This window comes from Myxocyprinus asiaticus, chromosome 9, assembly GCF_019703515.2.
Source record: "Myxocyprinus asiaticus isolate MX2 ecotype Aquarium Trade chromosome 9, UBuf_Myxa_2, whole genome shotgun sequence".
In the NCBI taxonomy this organism is placed as follows: Eukaryota; Metazoa; Chordata; class Actinopteri; order Cypriniformes; family Catostomidae; genus Myxocyprinus; species Myxocyprinus asiaticus.
Genome location: NC_059352.1, coordinates 21,757,636 through 21,777,292, shown reverse-complemented (window position 1 = coordinate 21,777,292; position 19,657 = coordinate 21,757,636). Strand labels below are relative to the sequence as shown.

The window sequence follows — 19,657 nt, the reverse complement described above, 5'->3', positions numbered from 1 at the left end:
TTTAATTATCTGAATTATTATTTTATTTCAAATTTAAATATAACTACTTATAATTATTTAATCATTATATTTGTAATTATTATTATTGTAGGGTCTTTCTCAGCAAATATTTATGAATGCGATTAATTGCAATTAATTATATTAATTAATCGCCATTCCATGTAATTATATGCATAATTATGTACATGCACATACAGTATATTCCATTACGAGGGCAATCCAGACAAATTGACACTTACACATACACAAGTTGTTATTCTGATTTATAGGTTTATAAGTAATACAAAATGTTCCCTGGGGTCAATGCAGAGCAGATTAAATTTTACATATGCCTACACATGCATACAGTATGTTCACCCTTAAAAATGAAAATTCTGTTATAATTTCCGCACCCACATATTGTTCCAAACCCCTATGACTTTCTATATTATGCGTAGCACAAAAAAGGGAGAAGCTTGTTTTAATTGGCTCATATGCTCACAAGATAACTTGTTTAGCACTAAAAACAATGCAAGTTTTCACGTAAACATGCGAGTGAATGAGCTTCTCTCATGGCTCTTAAAGTGAGTCAATATCAAGTGCCATTGAATTGAGAAGATGGACGGGGATATTCATAATTTTTTTGTCTTTCGTATTCTAAAAAAGAAAGTCATTCAGGTTTTGAATAACATGAGGGTGAGTAAATTATGACCGAATTGTAATTTTTGAGGTAAACTATACCTTTAAGCTTATACTATATGTTGCTTTTAGGCTTGGGATTGATGCCTTTTCCACGCATTGATAATCTGAAGATTTTCCAGATGATTATCAGTATATACTGTATATCGGGATTTTTTTCAGATATAAAGAGAGCTACCCATTGCACAGTAGTCTGTCTTGTCAAATGCATTTCTCAACACAACTTTTGCATAATGATTTCTAATAGTTCACCAGTTTCATACACTAACCTACAAACTCATCAACATCACTTTCATTATTGAAAAAGTACAAAAACTTGTAACTTTTGTGTGTATGTATGCTGCAGTGTTGGAAAGAGTACTGATTTTTTTTTACTTAAGTAAAAGTACTGCTACTGAAGAAATAATTCACTTGAGCACAGGTAGAAGCACTGATAAATATTATGACTCAAGTAAGAGTAAAGAAGTCGTTTCCAGAAAAAGTACTCAAGTAATTACATTACAAGATTCTTTATGAAAATTATATTAGATATAGTATATACGCTTCCATTTGTAGAACACAAAGGCATTTTGTTCTTGAAAGAAATGTATGCTTCCTTTCACCAAGGATGCATTAAATTGATCAAAAATACTGCCAAAATCATTAATTGCAAATTATTATTACTGTTTGAAATAATTGTTTTAAGTGGTATTTATTACATTTTTTCTTTACCTGTGACAGCAAACATATACTTTGTCACATATTCCTTATAAAAGCATTCTAAAGTGCTAATTTGATACTCAAGAAAATGTTCTTATTATTAGAACAATTGAAAATGGTTGCGCTACCATGCGGAAATCACAATACAGTGGGTTTTTTCCCCATTTGCTGAGGTATTGAGTTCTTACAAGTTGCTTTACACTTACAAGTCAAATTTTCGTTTTAAAAATAAGCAAAAAGAAACACATTTCTCCTGAAATTCATTTTTTTTTTCCTGAAGTCTATTGTTTTAGAGAGATTAAGGCTATTCCATGCATTACTGTTTTGAAAAAAGAATCTCTAACCAGTTCCCAGAGGCTGTCAGCAAGCCTGTCCAGTTCCCCGAGGCTGTCGACGAGCCTGTCCAGTTCCCCGAGGCTGTCGACGAGCCTGTCCAGTTCTCCGAGGCTGTCGACGAGCCTGTCCAGTTCCCCGAGGCTGTCGACGAGCCTGTCCAGTTCTCCGAGGCTGTCGACGAGCCTGTCCAGTTACCCGAGGCTGTCGACGAGCCTGTCCAGTTACCCGAGGCTGTTGATGAGCCTGTCCAGTTTCCTCCAGCAATCATTACACTGTAAATATCAGTAAAAGTTATATCACCCTCTTGTGGTCTCCCAATGATATAACGCCAGACATTTAACAGAAGCCCAACTGAGTGAATTGGAAAGCACGCAAATAAGGCTTCTAATTTAAATGTCTGCTAATGTTAATCAATTGATGCCTCAAAAGCATATCGATAAAATAACATGCCGATCAATAATCAATATATCAATGTTATATAACATGCCTAGTTGCTTTATATTCAAACATAATAGGTTCTGACAGTTATTTGATTTTATTTGTTGCTACATTATGCAATTATTGACAACACAGTTGAAACATCTTAATGTGCAGGTTGATTTGTTTTTTCCCCTCAATGAAATCAGACACTGTGTCATAAATGTCACAATGGCATCAGTTCTTTCACCAAGGATAAGAGCTTGCCTTGTCACATATGTCAACAATCCAGTCATGACCAGAATGTTTTAGGCTTCATAACAGTGTAACAAGAGAGACCCATGTGTAAGTGCATGTTCAAAGCAAGTACTTTGGTCTAAGATTTCAAACATTTGGCATTACCCCAGTGTGTGAAACCTGGTAAAGTTGTGTTGGTCAGAGCTGCTAGGAGCACCAGTAAACCTCACTGTGCCACTTGGGGTTGCGAGGGCGAAATCTTTCCTACCCTAACTTAGAGAACACTCTCACTTCTCTCTTTTCCTGTACATCTACTAATTTCATCACCATCCTCTTGTGGCAAATAGACCATCCCCCAGGTGCCTGTTTCCATGTCGTTAATGTTTTGTTATCCAGCTTTCGCAAACATTATGTGGAATTGCTGATGCAAATTGCTCCACACGCTGATTTATGTCCTGTTTGGCTGGCTGGAACAGTTCAGGGTTTGACGTGCTGAGAGCATCTGGTGGCGCAGGTTAATTGAGGGCGATTAAGGTGATTAATAGCTTTGTTTGAAGTAAAAACACAAGACAGAGGGGTTTGTGTTACAGGTGAAATGTTCTGCTGGGGTACAAGCCATCAGCAGCCTGGAGGGAGAAGAAGCCACAGTTGTAACAAATGTGAGAGGAGGGCAGCAGTGAGTATTGCCTAAGGTATGAGATACAGGTGGAAAGCTCTCGGCCTAATGTTAGCTAGTAATGGAAGCCAGTGCGTGAGCTGCAGAGGAAAAAGCAATATTGACTTGAGGTCTGATTCATATAAAGAGACACTGTTTTCACTCTGTTGCATTATGAACCAGCATAGCATGTCTGGCAGGGTATGTACTTTAAAGCTAGTTCTTCAGTGATTTGACAGAGTAAATGAATGCAGATGAATGTATAGAGTGATTTCTAAATGATTAGAATATAGTAGAATTTTTTTTTTTTACTTTTCATTATTCCTTTAAAAAAATAAATTATATTTTAATGTTAAGTTCATCTACAATAAACATGCTTTTTTGTAGATGAACATGATGAAAAAGCCCTATACTGTAAAAAGTGGAAACCTGCAATTACCTTAGGCCACATCCACAATAAGTTTTTGTTTAAAAATGCATCTCTAGGTTTTGGCCTTCTGTCCACACTGAGAATGCGTTTTTGACAGCGAAAACTGAGCCTTTCGAAAATGCTCTCCTTAGTGGATACATTTGAAAATGCTGTCTTCGCATTGCAATGTGGACAGGGCAAACGGAGATATCAGAAAATGATGACGTATTTGTTGTCGTGTGACACAGTCATGTGATCCATTCGTGATCCAATCGTACATGGAACGAGCATGCGCAGTAAGGGCATTTAAGAGTTTTTAGGCTTTTTAGTGTGGATGAGAAACTTTTGGAAAACGCTTGAAAACACCAGTGTGGACAAATAGCATTTTGAAAACGAAAACACATATCCTTAGTCTCAGGTTGATTCACTGACATTAAATCACATTTCACACATCACATTTCACAATTCATTTACAATCTTGCATACTCTATAATAATAATTTTTGAGTGTGTGTGTATAAGCTACTTGTTTAGCTACTTGTTAATATCTGTGTATGTATACACTGTTTATATATACTGTATATATGTATATATAACTGTGAGTACATAAGGAAATAAATAAACAGAAAAAAGACAAAATCAAAGAGTTTTGGAAATTCTAATTATTTTATATAATTAACATATTTACATATATATATATATATATATATATATATATATATATATATATATATATATATATATATATATATATATATATATATAATTATGGTAAGTTATAGTAAAAAAAAATACATATTTTTTTTTTAATTAATAAGTTCCATAGCATCCCAAACTCCAAACAGATCCTAGTGAGCCTTTTTGATTCACAATTCAAGTTTGGACATGTTCCCTTTATGGACGTTGAAAGAACATTTATTATTATAGAATATTTATTTTCACTCTCTCATATTGAAGCTGCTTACTGTATATTGTGTGATTGGATTCCACAGCTATATGCAGTAAACACCAGTCAATTCTGTTTATATGAATGCAATATATAGCCAGAGCGATTTGAATGAATCGCATCCCTTAATCCACCCTGTGGTTTCCCTTACTCTCAGAATTCACAGCATGGATTGTGGTGCCTGTAATAGTAATCCAGTTAGAATAAATAGCCCTTAAACATAGTGTTGTTCTTGGCAGATGAGCCAGCTGTACAGCTGCAGTGAATACAGGGTTTCTTTGCTTTATCACACCATCTCTTCACACTTTCATTCTGCCAACTCAACACAGCTCTCCCTCTCTCTCTTTCTGTCTGTCTCACTCACTCACTTTCTCAGTGTCTGTCTGTCCACTTGTTGCCTTCTCAGTCTGTTTCTGTTGTATTGCCCTGTCTCACTTTCCACATCTTTTTCCTTTCCTTTCCTTTCCTTTCCTATCCTTTCCTTTCCTTTCCTTTCCTTTCCTTTCCTTTCCTTTCCTTTCCTTTCCTTTCCTCATGGTTCACTCACTGCTTTCTTTCTGACAAGCAGCAAGCTGCTGTCATTTTTCAATCTCCCACATCCTTTTGGCTTCCACATTTTTACCCAGCATCATCAATGAAGGTAGATAACCCTTCCTCTCCTCCACTGTAGCCTGACTCTGGTGCAATTAATCATGTATAAAGAGGTACCAATACTTCTGAATATAATTTTTATGGAGCAGCGGCCACATAACACCCAGGGATGGATTTGCTTTCCTGGGTTCTGAGGGTATTATGGTCGTGCAGTGGTTTAGGTTATACTGCATGCTTAGAGGACAACAAGGACTAGGCAGGGTAAATATTTTGTTAATGGGTTCACAGGGTGGGGAATCACAGCTATTTTCATATGTAAATTGCTACCCAACCCATTAAAACCATTATACTTGAACCAGAGCAGGGATAGCAGTTGAGACTGGAGTTAGGGTTATCTGTTTAAACACTTAACCAGCACATGGATGCTCCAGGGGGTGTGGGCCCAGAACAGACCACAAATGTTAAAGGAATAGTTCTAAACACAATATTTTGCAGGGTAGTGGTAAAAGTCGGTTAAAAGTTCTCCCAAACAGATGGGGTTTTTACAGTTAATACTTTATCGGGTTAAATAAACAAAACCGACCTTCCTAACCTAAACTTTAAACCTAAACCTAACCGATAATGTCATAAAAGCAAATTTAAGATAAAAAAAGCAATTGCTGGAGCAACCACGTCATTTGTGGTTCTTATGACCCTTTCGGCTCATGTGTTGACTCATGCTTCTCAGGACTCGTATTTGCTATTGCATCGCATTTGCAAGTGCAACGATTTCTCAGTTGAGCTATCATGCAATTTGATCGCGTTCGAACAAGCTTGTAGATGTAATGTAATGTAATGCAAACGTTAAAAAGTATTGCCATAAGTCTGTTTTTATGTGCAATACTAAAAGTACTAAAAGCATTGTGTGAGAAACAGGGTGAAAAGTAAGTGTTTATGAACTGGTAATCTGCCGTTTTACTTGCGATTTGTGTGAAAGGGAATAAAATTCATAACTGAAGCACCTCTAGTGATTATTTCACCAGGAAACTGCACGTAATACAACAAGCCACGCAAAAAATTATTTTGAAAAATCTTGGTATAGTAACGTGATATTTTGAGACCAGGTTGAAAATAAACCTTTATAACATTCATTATAACTTAATTAAGCTTATTAAATCGAATCACCCTTCAAAGATGTCCACATAGCATTGATTTACTGATGTGTAATTGCTATAGTATTATAGTGATGTTAAGCGACATTGTAAAATAGTGGATATGAACAGTTCTCAAGTAAGCCTGAATCAACGTCAGTAATCCAGCACTCACAAATTACTGTAAATTTACAGTAACAGTACAATACTGTCCTATATTCTGTAAATTACAATCTGTTATTGTATTTTGCTATGAATTCTGAGCGATGTTATCCAGTCTTGAAAGTTTGATTTAGAATTTATGGCAAAGTCTTAGAAAATGAATAGTTTATTTGGAAACAAAAAAGTAGCACCAGCACTGAACTAGGGATTTTTCTGATTAAATGTTGGGGTAGCACAAAACTGTTGACACTATTTAATATTGTCAGGATATTTTCTCTCTTTTTCTCTATGTTCTTTATAGAAACAAAAATAATCCGATTTCCCATTAGATGCTTGGGCAAAGGAAAAGGAAAAAACAGCTAGTGCACTGCACTAACAATTCTTGTTAGAGGTCATGGGATTGAATCCTGGGAACACCTGGTATTACATGTTCCTTGGATGTACTGTTACTTTCTTTTGATAATGGCAAATGCATAAATGTTAGAGGTTGAAGATTTTGCTCTATATAATGTTATTTATTGTCAATAAATGTTTCTTGTTCGAAGTCACCATTATGGTGATTAGTGTTCCCCTAGGTTGGGACATTAGACCATCTTTATCAATAAATTCCTCACTGCCATTACCAAAATGGTTCAAGTGAAAACATTTGCTAGTTCTATGGTAAAAGGGAGAATATAGTAGGTTTGATGTCTGACTTCAAACCAATGGAATACCCAATCAACACTTATTGTGTGATGAGTGTAATAAGAAAGATGTGTGAAAAGACTGTAAATTCTGATTTATAGGCAACAGAGTTGTTAATATTAAGAATTGTTATGAAGGCAAATAACATAATTTCTCAATAATAATTCTTTGTTATATGAAATAATTAGACACCCGCAGACATCAACAATTAACAAAAGTAATTTTCAGATAAAAGGAAAAACACTGAACATTACGAAAAAAGCTGTTAAAAGTGACAACATAAAAACAACAGCAACAACATAGATAAAACCTGCAAGTAGTAAATAAAAGGTCAACAGCATAATTTATTTATGCAGCAATGCATGCTGGGTACCAGTATCATTGGTTTATCATTGTAATTGTCGGGCTTTACCGGTTGTTTAGATCAGTGTTACTATCAGAAATAATTAATAATTATTTCTGTAGTTATTAATTAATATTTAAATTAAAAACTCATTAAAACCTCATATGGGACTCCAGTAAATGTAGTGTGCTATGTTTAGGAGCAAGTTTGTTTATTAGCAATAATTAATAATTATCAAAGATAATTACTAATTATTAAAATCAATAGAACATTGATGAGAATCAATGTTAGCTTTTTTTAATCCTTTAAAATCAACAATTATCAAAGATAATCGTCAATTGTTAACATCGATGAAACATTAATTAAAATTAACACTAGCTTATTGATCATTCAGATTCAACAATCATCAAAGATAATGATCAATTATCAAAAATCAATAGAATATTAATAAGGATTAACATTGACGGGGCACCACCCTGGAATCAGGGACTAATAACCGAATATTAAAACAGTCTCAATATTAGATTGTTTTCTTAGGAAAATCAACATCCGAAGAATATCGATTTTCGGGGAAAAAAAAACAATGAATGAAGGTTTGAATCTGAGCACTGACATCCCGTCAGCATGACACAGGCGTATGCAAAACAAACCAAAACACTTCTCTTTGTAATATAAACAAAAGTTTATTTATGCAGTAATATCAATTAATAATTAATACAATGCAGTCAATAAACTTCCGACTTACAACTACAAACTAAACAGTGATATGATTAGATATGGAAATAAAAATAATCCTATAACACATAAGGTGTGTGTGTGACAGTGTGTGTGTGTGTGTGTGTGTGTGTGTGTGTGTCAGTGTGGTTAGTGAGAGAGAGAGAGAGCTGATTTCGCGATAGCGGGAGAGAAAGCAGCTGTGCTCATCACTCAGATGCGCGGTTTTACGAGCGGGGCTCGTAAAAGTCCTGCGTTATTTGACTCTTTAATGGATGAACTCAGTTTCTGTTTCACCCGCGATGGCGAAATTGCACAATCCAATTTGGTTGGACCACAATACAGCAAAACAAATTTGTGATAATTAATACCCTGAGTATTAATAATGAGCGGACATGGCGGTCCATAAACTGTACAAGCAAAAACCTTGAAACACAAGAATAACACACTATAATATTCTATCTTTGCCCAGACGTAACCTCTTACTTGAATCGCATGAGGACACAGGTAGAATGTGTTTTCCTCCGTCCTTTAACTTTGACCCGGTTCCTTGAGGCTCGTGTGATGACGGGAGGCCGTTTCCTCGCTCTGTCGGCGGGCGGTACGGCTGTTGATTCTCAGAGGGCGGTACGGCTGTTGATTCTCGGCGGGCTGGCGGAGAACTCAGAAATGTCAACTTGATTGAAGATGGAAGAGAAATCTTTAATCTCTTCACTTCTGTAGGCCAACGGATGAAGATGCGAATTGCTCAGCGGTCTCCTTCGGATCTGTTAGAGTGTTCGGTTGAACACAGAGTAATCTCAACTCGTCCAGCGAGATGGAGATTGTATGGCTACAGTTTCAAGTCAGACTTTACTTCCTTGTGCCACGAGGTTGCACCGGAGAGCAGCAAAAAGCTACATCCGTATTCGGTGAACTAAGTTGCTGGAAGCGAAATCTTTAAGCATTTCAGAATTATTACAACTCCTGATGATGTCATGTTCGAGGGACGTTCTGTTGTGTGCCTCATCCAATAGGAGTTGAGAGTTCGATCCTTTAGTGAGCAAGGCTTCCTGGATTTGTAGTCTGTTTTGGACTCCCTTTGTTTGATTTTGGCGCGATTTTTTATCAGTAAAATTTATGACATGGAATGTGTGGGGGCTGAGTTAGGTTTTACGACTTGTGTTAGGCCTGCCTTTGTCTTCTATCTGAATACATGAGGCCCAACATAATTCTACAGCACAGTACTGCTAAATCACAGCAGTACTGTAGATTCACAGTTAATCTTGAAACTTCAGTCACCCATGTCTGCTGCAAATTTACAGTACCAGTATATGTTTTTACACTACAATTGTAATAAATGATTTACAGTACTCTTGTTTATTTACAATCTTACTGGCAACTAAAATTGCCAGTAAACTACTGTCAATTTTACAGTAAATTTCTAAGTGTGAGGATTCAGATGCCTTAATATTATCAAATTGAAGCCTTACATTTTTGAGTAAGGTTTCAATGAAATGATACTTTGTGCAGTTTTGAGCAGCTTTCTCTTTTTTAACTATTCTTTCAGATTTCTTAATGAGAGAAAAAATAGTTTGAACCCGGAGAGTCTAGAGAGTTTGAGTGAAGGCAAATTGGCAGAGCATTTTCAAAATGCTTAAGAAGAATCATGCCGAGTAATGACTCCTGTGGTTTTACAATCAAGAAAGTCTATGCTTTGTGTTGTGGAAATGGAAAGGTTGATTTTGGGAGTTGGGCGGCCCAAGAGAACGTAATAGTATAGCTACACAGCTGCTGCAGTCAGCACAGGTTCTGTGCTGGCTCCAACAGAAAACCACAAAGGGAAAGCCTCAGTTTAGGGAACAAGAAAAAACAGAACCCTATGATGGAAGTGAAGGGAACCCTACTCAACCTGCATTAATGTTTTTAAGTGTGTAATATTTCAATCCCACAGTTAGACTCTGAAGACATGTCTGAACTTATACAGTATATATTTGCTGAGAGATTAGTTTTTGAATTTACAGAGACAACATATTCACTGTAAGACAGAGCTCAGGTTTTCTTGTTAATAAATTGGTTTGTGTCTTGTAACTGACAGATCGCTTATTCTGCAACATCAGCTTTTGCTGGATTCTGTTTTCCCCTAAACAGAATAGTGAAACAGGATCTAATCTAAATCTGTTGCTCTTGCAATTGTGGCCACAGAAAGATAAAAAGCAATAGAGATTTGAAGTTTTCACAAGCTGGAATGGGTTTAAATATTAACGTTTCATGAATTATTAAACACATATCCAAGGTTGACAAGTTCTTGTACTTGCTTAGGTAGTTTCATCAATTCCTCCAGTGCGCAAACAGTGTCTTTTCCAACATTCATCAGAGAAATCACAACCACATATTGAAAACTAACTGAAACAAACACTCACACAACATCAAACTTTTTGGCTCTGCCTCTACCACAACTACCCACAATGAATTTTTATTTTACTTATAAAACTTTTGGTGTCAAGGCCACAGACGTTTTCTGCCTTGTGGAAGCTGTCCATTTATCCCAAGGCCAAAGACACACGACACAAGAGAGTTTTTTTATTGGACGCAGCAGGTGAGTGGCAGAGGGCCAGCCCACCCACACTGAAAGAGACACCCCCTGTTTGGAGGAAGAGGGGAGTTGTGTAACCCAAGAGCGGCAGGGTATGCAGGGGTTTTTCAGGGCTATGAATGCCAAGTGCAGGGACTCAATCTGGCAAATTCTACTTGAGTTGGGAGCTGGCACCAGGTTCAAAGCAGCCCCCATGGACCTTGATACTAAATGTTGCTGATACCATGTCAGGAGAAAGAATATGCTGTTATCTAGATTACTCAAACAAGTTAGGTTGACTTCATGCTAGAGCTGACTGTGAGAATAAATAAACCTACAGAGAAAGGGGTTCAGGGGCGCTGCCTTAGAATAACAATTTTTCCCACTGGTAAACTGTAGTGTAGAGACTGCAAGGAGTAGCAATACTAAATTAAGTATGTATTCCCCTCGACAAACATACTGTAGAAACACAGAAGTAAAATACTGTAGACTCTACAGATGTGTGCCATACAAACTAATGTCTTTGCCCAAAAGTCCATGTGTCGGGTATAAACATGACAATGTGTTCAATCCTAGAACTCTTTGCATTCTTTAGAAGAGAGAAAGGAAGGGTTAACTTGTGTTGTATGGGAAAAAAGAAAAAGAAAAAGATTAGATACTTTTGAGAAAGTTTTGAGATAGAAATATACTTTTGAGTGTGCAGCAAAAGATTATGCCATTTTTGAGACATAGTACCACGTCATAAAATTATGTGACGATATCACAGACACCTTTGTCATGTATACTGTTTTTATGCAAGTGCATGTATTACCATCTAGTTAAATTCAATTCACCTTAAAAATCATTATTATATTTAGGATTTTCATTTGAAAAGGGTTGTAGACAATCTGTGCCGAAAAGCATTCACTCAATAGTTATTTGAAAATTCGAACCACACTTTGAAAATCCATTACAAAAGGTGTATTGTTCTGGCTTACTTTTTTCAACATATTATGATTTGGGCAACACTATGTCTAATTTCATATACTACTAAAGGAATAGTTGACCCAAAAATGAGAATTTTCTCATCATTTACTCACCTTCATGCCATCCCAGAAGAGTGTGACTTCCTTTCTTCTGCAGAACACAAATGAAGATTTGTGAAGAATATCTCAACTCTGTTCATACAATACAAGTGAATGGTGACCAAAACTTTGAAGCTACAAAATGCACATAAAGGCAGCATAAACATAATCCATAAGACTTCATTGTATGGACCTACAGAGCTGAGATATTCTCCTAAAAATCATTTTGTTTGTGTTCTGCAGAAAAAAAAAAAAAAAGTCATACACATCTAGGATTATATGAGGGTGACTAAATGGTGAGAGAATTTTCATTTTTGGTAGAACTGTTCCTATAAAGTTGCATAATATGTGAATTGGGATGCAGGAAGAATCTCTTCCACAACTAAACTGCATTTTAAATTATTCTAAAAATATTTTGTGTAACAGAGAAGATCAATAGGGCATTGTTCTAACAAGAATGATTCTGATATCCAGTGAATAATGCTTGTGAGATAGATCGTGATTACGGTATAATATGAAATACTATTCCACTCTATCTCATCAGGTTTTCTCACCACAAGATCACCGAGATTTTTCCCCCCTTAGCATCTTGCTGTAATGACTGAGTTTCCTCAGGAAGACTCCTAATGTAAAGCCCCTATCTGCACTGGCAGATGTGCTGAGATATAGAGACAGACGCAGAGGAGGGCATGATGCCATCACACATGTTGACGCCACACGGTCCAGAGTTGTCAAAACTATCAGGCTTCCATATCTCACAAACTGAAATGGAAAATAAAGAAAGGATAAAAAGTAGAGGATATACATTATCTGTCGGTTCAACAAACTCAGTCTCCTGGATACTGATACACTCCCAAAAATATACTGCACCATGTTGTTTAACCAACACATTCACATGCCTATACACAGCAAACAACACTGTAAGTGATAACCTGTGATTGGTACCTTACGGAACTATTTCTACTTGATTAAACCTGTAAAATTTGTTTTGTTGGTTTAAACATACATGTTAAATAATATCTTTGACTTGAATTAAAGCAGTTCATTTAGATGTTATAACATGAAGCATATATTTTAGGTTAACTTTTTCTTTTCAATTTGTGTCAAAATAACATAAAATATATGAATTTTGCTTAGCATGTCACATAAAAATGACAACAACAAAAAATCAATGCTTCTTTAACAGACATTTCTACTCAACTAATATAAAATATTAAAAACATGTATTCAAAATTAAAAACGGATGATAAATTCTGCTACTATGTTCTTGTGTACTACAAAAGTAGCCAATGGTTAAGTGGGCCAGAGGTCGAATTTTCCTGTGTTCCCTTACTTGTACACATTCATCTATTCTTTTCTAATAATTTAAACTTTCAAACTAAACTTAAACTGACTAATGAAAAGTCGGATAATGAAAAGGACAATTTCAGGACAACAATTCAATAGAAAGCAACTAATTTTTAAATTCTTTTTTTACAGTTTTTCTTGATCAATTTTTTACATATCTCCAAACTCAGGTCACTGCTCTCAAAACAATTAAAAAAGCCATCTGAAAACCTTGTAATTGTCCTAAATAGATTGTGCATTTATTCTTGATTTCCTCATTTTCTCGAAACACTACATACAAATTTCTCTGATCCAAAACTCATGCTTTCAAAACAGTTAACACAGACAATTAAATTAAAGTCATATTCTCAAATGCACATGTCAGGTTGCCAAATCCCTTCATATTATTATCGGCTGTGTTAGTAATGCACACAGAAAAGAAAATGCAATTTACTAAATTTTTCACACAACTATCATGACTCTGCTATCAATAAAAGGGGTAAAATATGAAAATTCACAGCAAACAAACAATGAGGAAGATGAAGAAGAGGTAGAGTGGGTAAAGAAAGAGAAAATCTGAGGAAGTGATGAGAAAAGGGGAAAGTTTTTTCAACTCTTTCAGGTGTGTGCATGGAAAGACTTCAGGAAAGACCAAATGGAGATGGTGTAATGATGGTGAACAGAAAGAGGACATCAGGGTGGAACATTAGAGTAAAGAGGACTCAAATGATCTGCGAGTCCCTCTAATTGATCGTGTTATGAATTATGGTCTCTCTAAGACACACAGAGTGTTCAAACTAATGTGAGCAGATCTACAGTGACTTCAGTCTCAACAAAAAAGAAGAAGAGGGAGGAATGGCATTGGAAGAGGAAGAGCAGGGACAACTAGAAATTTAGAGACATTTTATGAAAACACATGGAAAAAGGTCTTTACGGTGGATTTTTATGATAAATGTGTTAATTCAATAGTAGAGTTGTGTGTCTATAGCTGAACATGTTATGAATTTAATAGAGAACACATCTATTGCTTTGATATTAGTATTTAATTTTAATAAACGCATTATCAGAAAAGAATACATTGCTTCATTATACAGTGAAATGTATTTGTTATGCAAATTTGAGTGTCTGTTTCTACGGCAGTGTGAATTGTTTTAAGAGCACTGATTATAGTTTGGAGAAATATATAAAATCGACTGAAAAAACTGTAATACAATGAAATAGAATAGGACCCCACTATTTATTTATTTATTTATTCAACTTATGGGAGTCAATTTAGTTGTATAGGGGTCCAGGACCGCTTGAAGTAAAAGGTCAGTCGAGCATATTTCATTGGTATGGAACAGTAGTTTACTATTCATGTACACATGAAAAGAAGAAGAAGAAGAAATAGAAGAAGAAGGAAATGAATGAACATCTTGATAAAGATGTAGAAGGAAACGGGAGATAAAACATACTGAGTAACTTGTTTTCCTGGGGTCATATTAGAATAGGTCCGTGCCTCTGAACTCTCAGGCACATGCATGTCGTTTTGCTTACCCCTTTGGGTTGGTTCCTCTCTGGGAGCCCATCATTAGTTTCTTTAAATTAAAAATATTTAATAAACACACCAGAAACCATCCAAAGAACCTTTCTGGGAGCCTTCTGTTTGAATATACAGATGTTCCAGGCATCACTTCAATTCAACCACTATGAAACAACATTATTAATTCAATATTAAAACCTTCTTTTTCTTAACACTTTTTTTTTCATTTGATCCACAGTTACCTCTGAGTTTACATCAGACTTTTATGTTTTGATTATATTAATAATAATAATAAAAAATTGTTAGTAATGACTATTTACATATACAAGAAAGAACATTGCAATTCTAATCTAATGTCAAAATGTATCCCAAAATTTTGAAATACTGTAGAGAAGGACTGGACAGAGAGTGTAAAGGTTAGATGTAAAATGTTTTGTCAGCTATGCATGTGATAACATCAAAATTAACCGGTTTTATAGCCTTCAAGTAAAAAAAAAAAACAAGTTTTTTTTTTAATATGACTAAATCAACATGAATACATTGGTTACAAAACCTTAGAGTGTTAGAGTGTATGCATTTAAATTCTGTATTGTGTAATTTAAGAATTTTATGTCTTAAAATTAAACAGGATTATAAAAATATTTTTACCAAGTAATAAAATAATCACATAATATATAATGCTTTGACAAGCCCAACAGTTAAGTAATAAATGAACAAAAGTTTATTAAAAACTCAAAATTGTTTTTTTATACTGCCTAACAAGAAAATAATTATGCTTTCCAGTGAAATTGAAAGTTACTCTTATCATCATCTCATGAGCAAAGCCTCTACAGAAAAGGGTAATGGCCGTGTTACAGCTTTTTTGAAACAGTCTTGATTTGCACCCTCCACACTGTCCATAGGCACAGAAGTCCCCTGTCTCAAAGACCTGCTGCTTTTGTGTGGTGATTTAGCCTGTACCAACACGTCTGTCATAGTCAGTGAGGAAGGAATTTCTTGCTTTGACACAGTGTCAACAGTAAAACTTTTTGGCTTGACGGCAGACGGATCAGCAACACTGATCAGATCAGAAACGCTGTCCGGCATGGTCTTAACCACATCAACACCTGGACTTGCACTGCAGCAACGTAGTGGAGACTGAATTGATGGCAATGGCAGACATTCCAGACTCGACTTTCTCACAGTGAAAACTTCCCAGTTCTCACACACTTTTAGAGAGACATTCTCAGCCAGTGTGTCTGTGCAGTCTAGAGTCTTGGATTTTAGCACATGTGGATGGTGGGAAAGAGCACAGTCTACCAAAGGTGGACCACTTTTGGATACAGGCATGTATGTGGGCATGATCGGGTCTGACAGCGGGAGAAAAAATGGAGTAGAAGGCATCACAGCCTGGAGGAGGAGTGCAGGGAACTCCTCCATCTCTTTCTGCAGAAGCTCTCGTTCCAGCATCACACTCTCCAGCTCTTTATCAGCAAACGCTCTCCTCTTCCTCATCCGAACACTAACTGGTGGGTTGTGGAGTTTCTTTGGCCAGTCCTCCAGCATAGGTGGCTTGTAGCCTATGACATAAAAAAATGAGTATTAAATTAAGTGGCTTTCTTGTACATGCTCAAGATTTTGTCAATTGTAATTCTTAAAAGGTTTGTAATTTCTCCATCACTATAGCGTCACAAAAATGGATTTGCAAAAATAATGACAAATAGGGTTTCCTGCTCCTGTCTGGAATTGGTCAGCAAACTGATCCCGCCTCAAACTCACGGCACTGGTTGAGCCAATGCTGCTTTATCAGGCTTGTTGGGATGCTCAAACAAACAGAGCAATATTTTGATAGTGTAACCAGTACTGCTCGACCCACTCCGAACATGATTCAAACCAACATCTCCGGCATGGAAGGCAGGCATGCTAACGAGGAGGCTAAAGACAACAGCGTCTAGCATCAGTCGCTAGTGCGCCTCTTGAGGCCAGGGAAGTGAGGTTTACACACTGCACAGCTACCAGCTGGCTACCGTTACAATAGCACCACAGTGTTTGCACCTTTTGGGGAAATCAACCAACTTAATTATATGCTTGCCTGCTGTATAGTTATACATCATAGTTAAAGTATTTCAACATTGAAAATAAAATAAATAAATAAATAAATAAATAAATAAAAAATACACCACCTTCAAAACAGTTAATAACTGAAATACTAGAAGAGTGGAAAGAATAAACTTTTCCAAATGAAGATTTAATAAATTGAAAAACAGTTGCAGGCAGGTAAGATAAAGAGTTTCATAAAGAGTACATAAGAGTAAAGAGTAAAAAAGTATTTCTTTACAATTGCTTTGAAATGAATAGCAATATATATATATAAATTTAACCTAATTAAAAAAAAAAAGAAGAAAAAAATGCATTTCATTAACTATGTAGAACGTGTGTACAATAAGTTAGAATATATAAACCCCTTTAAATATTAGAATGAAACAATAGCACATTGAATACATTTGTGGTAACTAAAAAATCTGTTTGACCTTAATGTTGACACAACGAGAAACACAGGGAAAATCAAACTCCACAGCAGTCATATGAGCCAATTCTTCTGTAATTCCTCTATCTATTTGCATAATTTTAATTACCTTAAATAAAAACAAACATATCTATTCCCGACAGAGGGATCTGTAGCATAACGGGTGAACTAATCCAGTTTCTCCCGATGTCACCTTTGAGAGTGCAATTGTGTTAATGAGATGTGTGTTAGATAAAGCTTACCCTCTAGAATACTCTTTGCCAGGAGACTAGGTGCCCTTGTGTAGCGCTGGTAGGCTGTGCACCTGAGAAGAGAGGTCTTTTTTTGACCTTTTTTCCCCTGTCGAAGAGAACACATCTCAGCATAAATTCACAGGATAGATAAAAGGTACTAAAGATAAAAGGAAAGAAGTTTTTTTGCATACATTTTTTCTAATGAGTTAATTTGATGACTTTTAGTTATCGCACTTCAATGACTTATCAAAATACAATTCATTACTATAGTGCAGTTTACTCTAAGGAATTTTGTAAGATGTGTATCACCATCAGAAGTTATAGTAAAAAAGAATTAATACAATGTTTTAGGAATGATTATAAAACATGCCTGTAGTATATTGACCTCCATGTGTTAAGGCAAAATTTATGAAAACAATGCCAGTGTTACATACAGTAGATACAACTGAGATTATTGAGGAGGGTAGAGGGTCTCTTTGGTGAGGGTGAATTTAGGCAACTTATTAAGCAAATTACACTGTAAAAAGTTGTAACCTGCAATTGCTATTTAAAGGCGCTTTTTTTTTTTTTTTTTTTGCTGTAACCAAATGTTCAAGTGTCAAATGTTTTGACTTGAATAAACAAGTTTATGTAGATGTTAACACATGAAGCACATTTTAGGTTAAACTTGTTTTCAGTGTAACACTTGTTCCCTTAAGGGGCTGTTTCTATATCTATATCTATATTTATATCTATATCTATATCTAAGCCTTACAATTAATTTTGTTAGTGTAGCCTGGTGTACTGTAATATGTAAAATAATATTTCTGACTTGAATAAAACCCATTAATTTAGATGTCACCACATTAAGCACATTTTCAGTGTACAGTGTCTGAATAACTGTGCATATAGCCTACTGTTTAGTTTGCAGAAAAGTTTACAAAAAGTGCTGAAATGCAGAGATTTCCTACAGGCAAGTTACCACAGCTGCTCTAATCCTACAACAAAAAATGTCAGTTTGTTTACAATAAACATTTTTAGTGCTACTAGAGCACACTGAACAACTTGTTACTAAAAAAAACTAAAACTATTTTGGTCAGTGAACCAACCTCTGTGGCCTGCTGTCTCCTGAGGGCGACTTGCGCTGCCATCACTCTTTGTCTCTCTACGACGAGCAGACAGTTCGCGCACTGACAGTCCCGCCAGCGACACAAGCGCTTGTGGCCCTTGAGGCGCGACACGACGCCGTGATTCCTGCAGCGAGCGCACTTCGGGCTGCGGGTCAGTTTGCGCTGCGCTGGAGCTTCATCCGTCCACATCATCTCTGACCTGCGCGCCACGGGCTCCCGTCCGTCAACGCTTTCCACGTCAATCTCTTCATCCCACTCTGCTTTGAGTGCGTCTAGGTGGGTCAGATCTCCCTGTGAGTCTTTATCGGGTTTAGTGGACATTTATAAGAACAACGCACTGCTGCTACTGTATTTAATGCCGCTCAGGTTTATGCCATGAATGAGGATTTAAAACCTTGGATAAAAAAAGCAGTTCTCATCAACCGACGTTATTAATCACAGGCAAACCTGATATGTTCCAATGCGCAAGCAAAAGAAAAAAGTCTTAGTGGAAACTGCAGGCAGACTTTTGAAATGATAAGCCATTCAGCTGTGCTGTGGAATCTGGAAGGTCGCCCCTCACCTGGTTTGCCAGTGGATATGCACTATCGGAATGAGGCTGTGATTGATCTCATAGTTGTCAAGTTTCAGCTCACCTTACCCACTTCTCAATGTTTAACTTTCCTCGTTGTGAGTTATTGACAACGTCACACGGTTAATGACGATGCAATAAAAGCTCCTCCTATCTGCTCGTGTTACTCTGAACTCTGTGTGTGTGTGTGTGTGTGTGATATGATGTATATATATATATATATATATATATATATATATATATATATATATATATATATATATATACACACACACACTTACACACACTGGCGGCCAAAAGTTTGGAATAATGTACAGATTTTGCTGTTTCGAAAGGAAATTTGTGCTTTAATTCACCAAAGTGGCATTCAACTGATCACAATGTATAGTCATGACATTACGGATGTAAAAACAGCACCATCACTATTTGAAAAAAGTCATTTTTGATAAAATCTAGACAGGCCCCATTTCCAGCAGCCATCACTCCAACACCTTATCCTTGAGTAATCATGATAAATTGCTAATTTGGTACTAGAAAATCACTTGCCATTACATCAAACACAGTTTAAAGCTATTTGGTTCGTTAAATGAAGCTTAACATTGTCTTTGTGTTTGTTTTTGAGTTGCCACAGTATGCAATAGACTTAAGGTCAATATTAGGTCAAAAATGGCTTTCTCTAGAAACTCGTCGGTCAATCATTGTTTTGAGGAATAAAGGCTATACAGTGCTTGAAATTGCCATAAAAACTGAAGATTTCATCCAAAGGTGTACA

General features: G+C 36.1%; 1 protein-coding gene across 1 annotated transcript; it reads right to left on the bottom strand.

Annotated features, from left to right (window-relative positions):
• Positions 1-13,190: 13,190 nt before the first annotated feature.
• Positions 13,191-18,963, bottom strand: LOC127446234 (doublesex- and mab-3-related transcription factor dmd-10-like). The gene is made up of 3 exons (XM_051706983.1): positions 18,294-18,963; positions 17,215-17,311; positions 13,191-16,025 (listed from the first exon to the last, which is right to left on the bottom strand). The coding sequence occupies exons 1-3, from the start codon at positions 18,633-18,635 to the stop codon at positions 15,274-15,276; spliced, it is 1,191 nt and encodes a 396-aa protein (XP_051562943.1). The 5' UTR covers positions 18,636-18,963; the 3' UTR covers positions 13,191-15,273.
• Positions 18,964-19,657: the final 694 nt, after the last annotated feature.

Bases quoted from the DNA above. Each gene is read 5' to 3' on its own strand.
- LOC127446234 (XM_051706983.1), bottom strand. From the start codon at position 18,635: ATGTCCACTAAACCCGATAAAGACTCACAGGGAGATCTGACCCACCTA. The intron at 17,312-18,293 runs GTTGGTTCACTG...TCTCTTCGACAG, and splicing joins GGAGACAGCAGGCCACAGAG to GGGAAAAAAGGTCAAAAAAA. The intron at 16,026-17,214 runs GTAAGCTTTATC...TTTATGTCATAG, and splicing joins GGCAAAGAGTATTCTAGAGG to GCTACAAGCCACCTATGCTG.